Here is a 9,322-nt window from a genome sequence, read left to right as displayed (position 1 = left end):
AATTAATGCTTGCTTCATCTTCGTAGCAGAAAGAGATTTCAAATTTAATTTTGGATGATATGTTTTCGGATATTTGAACTTGAATAATTATATTTTTAACAGTTCTTTCCTTTTCTGGGGAGACAACCTAAGTCACTACCCTCCCTCTCTTTTTTCGAATTATATATGATTTTTAAATTTTTGTATCATCTAAAAATATTTATTATTTTTATTATTATTCTTTAATAATTGTTTTGCAATGCAATGACTTGTGGGTGAGGTTATCATCCAATAAAATAGGAAAGGATTGATGTGATCGACAAGGTTTAGCATGATTTACCAAGATTTGACATCCATAACCATCAGGTTGGTGGCAGTCACATTGGCGATCGATCAGATGAGTTAGTGGTGTTGCATATTGATTTTTTTATAGTATATATCATTTATTGTTTTGATGAAGGTGATAATTATCCAACATTAAAGTTACATGTTAGCCTATGATTAACAAGCAAAATGAGATTCTTAAATGATATTAGGGCGCACACAATTCCAGATAACAATCTTAGAGCCGCACGTTAGTAGTCGATTATAGGTATTAGAAGATAAAAATTAGAAAAGTCAATTACCACTGCATGGGCTCTGGACAAATCAAGTTATGCTTGCTATTTTAGGTTAACAACTGCTTTTGTAATCTTTTCTCCATCCCAAATCCCATTTTTGTTAAAACACATCCTCTAACATATAGTTTAAAATTTTTATTATTATGAAAGAAGTGATAAGTTTTTGATTTTCTTTTTTTTTTTTTTAAGAAGAAGTTTCCACTATTTTTCAAAATGTACATGGATCCATCAAATATGTTATCTATATTATATCTTGAAAGGGAGACACCTTGTAATATTTGTGCCTGTTAAAAGGTGAAAATTAATTTTGGAGAGTTTTCTTCCAACCCGAACATGCTTTCCTAATGAATATGCATCCCTAGCACATCTAATGTGAATTAATTATATAGAAAATTGAGGGTGGGGCTTTTCTTTTTTTTTTTTTGAAAGGATTTATTTATTTTTTTTTCATGTAAAGAAAATATAATAAGAGAATTTCTTCGAGATAAAAAATAATTATTATATGTATAGAGAGAGAAATAAAGGATAGAAATAAGCATTAAATATATATCTAAGATAAAAATATAAACAAATCTAGCCACACATTTCTTATCAGATATTATGTGATAAATTTAGCAAATTTTGATCCTGGATGCATACCCGAAAAAAACTTTTTAATCTTGATCACACCATCATTTGAGAAATTACTAATTTGCAATAGAAAAATAGAAAATCTCTAAAAAATCATCAAAAATTTATTTTAAAAAACTTTAAAATTTTTTTACAAGAAAATATTATTTAAAATATTTAATAAAACTCATTATTGATGCATCACCGACAATCAAGTACTTATCTTTTATGAAACTCTATAAAATTTGTTAATAATAAAAATTTAGAATGAATTTGATTTACGGTCGAGAATGAAATGAATTGAAATAAAAATTAAAATATTTATATTTTTTTAATATATTTAATTTATGATTGAAATTTAAATTTAAATTAAAATAAAATTTGAATATTCCATGGGAGTTAAAACAATATCTTAAAAGATCGGAATATTTTTATTTTTTTTTAAAATTAAAATAAAAAATAATTTTTTTTCAAAATCATCCGTTTCTATTTTCGAGTCTAATTTTTTTTCCACTAAATACGGTCTGAAATCATTGGAGGATCCGACCGAGGAGTGAAGTGGGAAAAACAAAGTGGAGACATCCGGGACACGTGCACGCCTCGCGCACAGAAAGAGATTCCAAACGCAACCACCTTTGGGCGCAGGACGGTCAGAGAGCCCTCAAAGCCCAGCACGTCACGCACAGGGCCCACAGCACGAGACCCACGTGGCTCACGGGCCCCACTTGATGTTGTTGAACTGCTCCCCCCAACAAAGGAAGGGGCTCTTTCCCTCAACAAAGAGACAAAGCCGCAGGTCTTGGAGACACGTAGTCTCATGTTAGGTTTAGGTCTGCCTCAAGAGCTGGCATCAAGGGATGGGTTGATTTCATCCACAAATGATGGATTAGGTGCCATGCAATGCAAGGGCTCTTTTTGTGCCCACCAAGGAAGCTTGCTTTGATTTTCTTGTAACGCTTTTTCCTAGGCATCCTAACCCTAAATTGACGTGGCTAGAATTTATCCTCCACCTGTTTGAAAAAGGTATCACCGCATTTTAACCATCATGGATACTATCCTTCGGATCTAGGGAAGGAGTTTTCATTCAACCATAAGCAACTGCAAGGTTGGTTTATAATCTTTCACGTTCGGAGAATTTGAGCGATTCATGAATGATGATTCAAAACTATCAAATCTAGTAAAATTATAGGAGTTGCATCTCTAGCCGTATCGATCATTGCCTATTAATTTGTAATTTTGCTAGCTTCTATCTTATTTTAATAATTAATAGAAGAACCAACGGATCCAAAAAAACAAAAAAAGAAAAAGTTTTCCATCAAGACAATCAAGTAGGAAACTTAAAGTGGATCTCTTGATTGCACTCTTTTTTTTCATTAAATGTGAGATGATTTCATCATAATTTGTCTTGCAAGTAAAATAAATAAATAAAAAAGAATCTTGAACCACCACAACTTAACTCATAAAAGGAGATCCTAAAGATTCTCAAAGCCAAAACATATGTTAGGAACTTGGCACGCTTGCACTTGAAAATCTTTAAAAAGACAATAATATCTTTGTCTTGGATTATTTATAGGGTGTGATTTTTCATCCACAGCAATTGCATGGTGAGTGGTTTTTCAATGTTCGAGAGTTCGAATCAAACAAAGATGAGTCATAATTATCAAATCTAATGCAGTATAGGTGTTACCTCTTTAGATATTATCTCAAGCATCAATAGCACTTTATTCTGGTGTGACTGCCACCTGTCTTATTCCGGTAACCAATGAAAGAAACCACCTTATCTTGAGAATAAATTTTCCCCTAAGAAAATTCAACAAGCAACTTAAAATATACCTTGCTCATCTCTAGAACCCTATCCTGAAAGAAGATCCTGGAAAATCTTCAAAAGTTGAGAACCTAGCATCCAATCACTTGAAGGCACTTTTTTTTTCCTACTTTGGGAAGATCACTTGAAGGCACTTGAAAAGAAAAAAAAAAAAAAAAATCAAGGTCATTAAAATAACAATAGTCGTACTTTCACCACTATATATTAATCAAAAACAATAGTAATGGTAGTAGTTAACAATAATAATAGAAAGATATGCTTCGTCATAATCTAAAGTCATTGGATGCTAATATCAGTGACCTGGGTTTGAGTCTCGTCTTACCCAATCTCAACCAATCTTCTACCCTTCCTAATTCTATTTTTTGTAAAAAAAAAGAAAAACTCTAACGTATTATAAAGCAAGCTCTTTTTTGTATTTTCAATAGCTGTCTATCTCTTCTAGCTAGAGGATTTTGTGATCGTATACTTTTATATTGTATGTACACATCTTCTCTTAGCTTTTCTTTTTCATATAAATTGAATTCTTAGAAGTTCTAATTTTGAGATTATAGTCATTGAATTTGCTCATTATGTGCATCCTTTTTGCTCAACGCTAGTAATCAAAGCAATGTCAACATGAATAATAGCTACCACAACATAAGCAAGAAAACCAGTATACGATTCCTTCTATTAGTTTCCACTACCATTCAGGTAAACAATCTATTTCCTTTGTTATTTTTTTTTCTCTACATCTAATGTTGCAATCGTTGTTGATCAAGTCCATATCACAAACAACAGAGGCATAAGTCCTGACTAATATCTCTAGTTCCCTAATAAACAACACAAAGAGGTCTCATTGCCTATATTTTAGGCCCGGGTCCAGCCCAAACTATTGCCATTCATAACCCTTGGATCAGAATGGCTCGTCTTGGCCCGAGAAAGTGTCACCAAACAGTAGACGTACAACAGGTGTAGCCAAGATTTTGGGACACGCCACGTAAAGTTGGGTACGTGTCGAAGACCAGGGGCATCCACCATTTAAGTGGAGTGGAGACGGTGCCGAGCTTTTAGCCTAGCCATCTATTGCCAGAGACTATCAGGTTCTGCAGCCAAAATAACGATATCTCGCTCTCTAGAAGACCGCAAAGACTTCATCAATGAGTCATGGAGAGGTAGGTCATTCCTCTGCTGTTAATTACTCCACTCGTCTTAGTTTTCCATGGCTTCTTTGTGAATATTTTTGCTATCCTATGGCTGGTATGGTGATCAATAAAATACAGAACTTTCGACCAAGTACGATTTGATAAAAATTTTGACTCATGACATGCATGCTTACGATTTGATTAAAATTTTCTCATTCATCAAAATGATGGCTTTGTTTGAACACCAACACTGTCTTTAACAATTATCAACGTAGGACTTGTATCAGTTAAGTGTTGCTTTAAACTTAATACTTAATGCGACGATGCATAGAACTGCTTTAAAATATTAAGGTCCATCTAACAATTATGTCTTATTAATGTTTCATGTAAGGCGGTATACTCACCAAGCAATCTTAATTGAATTCCATTTCATAGTGGCTTATTAATCTTATTGTCATATCATGATAAGAGAGAGGAATAATGGATGAATATAACAGAATAAAATCATAAATGTTTGCGATCAGTAATGATTCCAGATATAATTTAGCATAAGGAGAGAGAAGAAAACTTCAAACTACATCTGAGTGAAAAAAATTGATACATTTTTGGCCTGCGTTGTGTAATGGTGTTCATGCTTCGCAGAACTGAACAGAAAAAGGGAAAAGTAGCGATCATTCTAGGTTATTTTGTTTGCAAAAAAACAAGAAGAAGAAGAAAAGAGGGGGGAAAAGAATCCAATTCATGTTGATAGTTTGGAATGCTATTTTCTTCAGTAAGGTTTTGCATGTTCAGCAGAACACTTTAGTTTGGAACATATATAGACTTAGTTCACTACTGTTCTATAAGTGTTCCATCATTTACTTTAGAACAGCTTTAGCACAAAAGCCTCCTCATTTTAACCATTGTCTTCTCTGCTAGGTAGGAACTCTGTATGATTCATCAGTATGCAGCACTGGAAAAGGCAAGAGTAAATCATCTATTAGAAAGGTCACATATGGCTTCCACTTGGTTGAGGGAAAACAAGGTCATGCCATGGAAGACTACCATGTTGCTGAATTCAAGCAGGTGCATGGCTATGAAGTCGGCCTGTTTGCTATATTCGATGGACATTCAGGTCAAGATGTTGCAAGTTACCTCCGTAATCATTTGTTCGACAATATCCTTCACGAAGTATATTTAGTTTCCTCCTTTTCGCTCTCTTGTTCGCAAAGTTTATTAAATTATTCAGAGGAAGAAAATAAAAAGACAATGTGATACTTCATACTTTGCAAGAGATTTATGTTGTTGATCTTTTGTAAACAGCCAGACTTTTGGACTGACACAATGAGTGCAATAAGAAGAGCATATCATAGAACCGATCGTAAGATTTTGAAGAGGAAAGCAAATGATGTAAGGAGAAGGGGAGGTTCCACTGCTGTTACAGTGATAGTGATCAATGGTGAGAAGCTGGTAGTTGCCAACATTGGCGATTCTCGTGCAGTCATATGCGAGGAAGGCGTCGCTAGGCAACTATCAGTGGATCATGAACCATTAAAGGAGCGAAGTCTAATAGAAAGCAAAGGTGGATTTGTCACTAATGAGATAGGTACCATAAATCTTACCTTGAAATTGGCTCAATATTATGTTCAGTTCAGATTCATATACTATTTTCAACAATTATGTTTTGGTCTAATAATCCCTCAGTTACTTCATTCTTTTTACCAATTACTGCACTTCTTTCTTACCTTTGAGTACATTCTTTTAATCAATTGCTGCACCTTTTTTCTCATCTTTGAGTAGGAAATGTGCCACGAGTCGACGGGCAATTGGCGATGTCAAGGTCATTTGGTGACAGGACCTTAAAGGAACACATCAGCTCGGATCCTGATGTTGTAATAGAGGATATTGATGAAGATGCTGAGTTCATTATTTTGGCCAGTGATGGTTTGTGGAAGGTAAAATGCTGCTATTGGTGATTGCCCAACTGTTCCATTTGGATAGTAACCTTAGGGTTCCTCATATGGCCCAAGAAATCTTTTCATGGCACCCCATTAGTTTTCCAACAGAATAGAGGATGATGGGGTCGCTTCAGACATTGTTCGACACTATTTAGGTGCGCTTGTAGACCGCAATAGGGTCCCTTCACATGCTGTACAATACCATTAAGTGGGTGTATAAAGGGCCACAAAAACTAGTCATCCATAACACAAGCTAGACTAGAACACATGATTAGTCTTCGCCCACTTGTATAATAATTTTCTAGGTCCAAATTTTTTTGGAGATGCACCATCTGAAAATTGAACCCAAAATCTCTGGTGGCTAAGTGAAGAAATGTGATATGATTAGCTAAGAAGATTGTATTATGATATACTATGTTGATAATTCATCTTTAAGATGCAGGCATAGCCTATACAGTAGGGTCCATGAAGTTGAGCTCTTTTGCATGAAACATTCTTATGATGCTTAAAGTTTACTCGAACCAATCTCCAAGGTAATGATCCTTGGTGATTTCTCTGCTCAGGTGATGTCCAACCAAGAGGCAGTGGAGACGATCAAGGACATCAAGGATGCTCGGAGGGCAGCAATGGAGCTAATCGAGGAGGCGCTTCTTAGGAAAAGCAAGGATGACATCTCCTGCATTGTTGTGCACCTATGCTAAATTCCATTTTAACTGCTCCTGGATTTGATCTAGAACAGAGACAATACCACTGGAATTGTACTAGAATTATAGTATGCATGTTATTCGGTGAATAGGAGAGAACTCGTCTAATATGCTTTGCTTTACTATAAGACTATCTCTGTTGGCCAAGTTCTAAATGATGTAAATGCTCCAATGGTTCAGAATCTTTACATTTAAAATTAGCGGTTGGATTGATACGAGTTCACAGGTTGTTATTGAGGACTTGATTAGCATCATAGTGAAAAGAGCTGAAAGGGAAAAGATAAAGCCGGCCAGTCCAAGACAACAATACCAGAGTAGAAAACAGAGGGTCCTGAGGGCCACTTTGCTACTATTTTCGGACGACACTAATATATAATATATGAGAACCTAACAGATCAGCTAGCGTATCTACGATTGACCACCCAAGATAATGACTACCAAAATTAAAACCAAAACATTTTTTTCCTCTTGTTTAATAGTTGGACGGCCATGGAATCATTCCTAACGTGCAGCATCAGGTGACAGTACTGTATCATGCTTTAACGTGGGGAATAGATGAGGAAAACTCCCCCTCTCTGATTCGTTGTGCATAAGAAAATGAGTCGGAGCTTTGTTTGGTTCATCACCCCTACTTAATAATAATCCCCACTCCTCACGAAACAACAAAACAACCCAATCAACCTATCTCCATCTCCAACGACCCGAAGACCTGGAGTCCTTCCACGGAGCCTCGTTCTTATCACTGTCCCACTGGTCCATAGACTCCAAAAGACAACGTTAGTACCCTCCATGATTCCTCTATGTAGAGGTATATAACCTCAAAGCACATATTATTTTTCTTGCATCACCATGGAGAATTCCCATTTGGACTTCGACGACGACACCGAGGTCTCGTTCTCGTGCATGGCCAATGGCCAGCTCCAAAACTTTCCCACCCAACCATGCCTTTCAACCGATCCCAACTTCGAATTCCATAGCTCCCATTCCATGTCTCCATCCCCTGCCGACCTCTTATTCTTCGATGGACATCTCTTGCCATGCTCGTACCCTATAAACAACCCCACCAAAAATAGCAGGAGCTCACCAACGTCAAATACTGCTAGTAGGAGCAATAGCCTAAGCAGTTCTGACTGTACTAGTGGCAGCAGTGGCGGCGGCAGTGCACGGAGGTGTTTGAGGAAGGGCGGCGAGAGGGTGCCGGCGGCGGAGCCAAAGCGAGTGACGTTTCAGCTAAGTTCGGTGGTGGATGGTGGGTGGCAGTCGCCGGAGCCAAGCTTGGCGACGACAAACTCTATGAGGAGTGGTTCAGGAAGGTGGTATAGAGCGGTGGTTGGGGGAGGGGAGGCAAGAGGCAGGAAGGAAGCAGGGAAGCAACAAAGAGGTTTGTTTGGGCGCATCGTGTCGGCGTGCCGTGAGTGCCATGCGCTGGAGCCATCCAAGGTTGTGGATAACAGTAACAATAAGATCATTGCAACCTAGATGAGGAATTTGGACAAGCAAATTGTTATGGCATCAACCTCTCTCTCGTCTTCTCTTTGAAGAATGTTAGCATGAATAGCTGTATCTGGTTACTATGATGGTTTGAGTCTATATGTAGTGGTTTGCATTGCCTAGCTAATTATATCTTAAAGAGGTTAGCATGATTGCCTACTCCTAGTATACTTCAAAGACTTGAAGCTTTCTAAATTGCCTGTCATCATCATCCACATGCGTGCCATTGTTCTTAGGGTCATGGAACTTGCCACCTGTCTCTAATCAACTAAAGGGTGGGGGTCAGCGTCAAAGGACCAAGAAAGTCATTAAAAGCATTCGTACCTTGATAACCGGGACAGGACTTTTCTTACAGAAGGAAAAAAAAATAAAAAATAAAAATAACGGGACCTCTAGTGCTACTGGCCATGTTTGTTCAGGATTCACCTTCCCTCCCATTAGTCACCGTCGGATTATGCAATATCTACTTTGAGAAATGTGTAGATGGATGAATGAAAAGATTCGGAATGCTTTGAGATCTGCGTGAAATGTGATCCAATGACCGGCGTTGTGAAAGAAAATCAGTCAAAAGATACGGCTCGAACCCGATTGCTGCTCAAGGGATTCGAATAGGAAATTATTATATTTGCTGTGAATGGTTTTTGCCAGCGCTAGGAAGCGGGTGGTTGGCGGACTTTGCGGAGGAAATCAAATAAAAAAAAAGGAGAAAATTATGAGGGACATCTTGTCGATTTATAAAATTTCAATGAACTCTTTAAACTTCGAAATTATTTCAAACTTGTCCTTCGATTCCCGACCAGCAGATGGCGTTCGCTTGCTGTAATATATGACTAAATTACTGTTGCCCTTTTTAGAGTGCGGCTAAAGGAAAAACTTCGAAATGCTTTGAGATCCATACAAATGTTCATTCTTATCTATGAACTGTATAGCAAGGATATTTTGAAATATATGTAGGTAGACGAATGAAAGAGTTTGGAGTGCCTTAAGATCTGCTCGATACTAATCCTTAACTATATATCATGCACTAAAAATGCTT

The 9,322-nt window shown here is 37.1% G+C and overlaps 1 protein-coding gene across 1 annotated transcript; it reads left to right on the top strand.

The window, feature by feature from the left end:
- The first annotated feature begins 4,061 nt into the window (after positions 1-4,061).
- Positions 4,062-6,979, top strand: LOC105046861 (probable protein phosphatase 2C 62). Its single transcript, XM_073260016.1, has 5 exons — positions 4,062-4,188; positions 5,077-5,324; positions 5,457-5,739; positions 5,934-6,088; positions 6,655-6,979. Exons 1-5 carry the CDS (start codon positions 4,170-4,172, stop codon positions 6,790-6,792), a joined length of 843 nt encoding a protein of 280 aa, XP_073116117.1. The 5' UTR covers positions 4,062-4,169; the 3' UTR covers positions 6,793-6,979.
- Positions 6,980-9,322: the final 2,343 nt, after the last annotated feature.

This window comes from Elaeis guineensis, chromosome 6, assembly GCF_000442705.2.
Source record: "Elaeis guineensis isolate ETL-2024a chromosome 6, EG11, whole genome shotgun sequence".
Classification (NCBI taxonomy): domain Eukaryota; kingdom Viridiplantae; phylum Streptophyta; class Magnoliopsida; order Arecales; family Arecaceae; genus Elaeis; species Elaeis guineensis.
Note: the sequence above shows the minus strand (reverse complement) of the source record. Positions and strands in the feature narration are given on the sequence as shown.

Excerpts from the sequence above, each read along its gene's own strand:
- LOC105046861 (XM_073260016.1), top strand. Across the intron at positions 5,325-5,456 it reads TCGACAATATCCTTCACGAA|CCAGACTTTTGGACTGACAC; the intron begins GTATATTTAGTT and ends TTTTGTAAACAG. Across the intron at positions 6,089-6,654 it reads CCAGTGATGGTTTGTGGAAG|GTGATGTCCAACCAAGAGGC; the intron begins GTAAAATGCTGC and ends TTCTCTGCTCAG.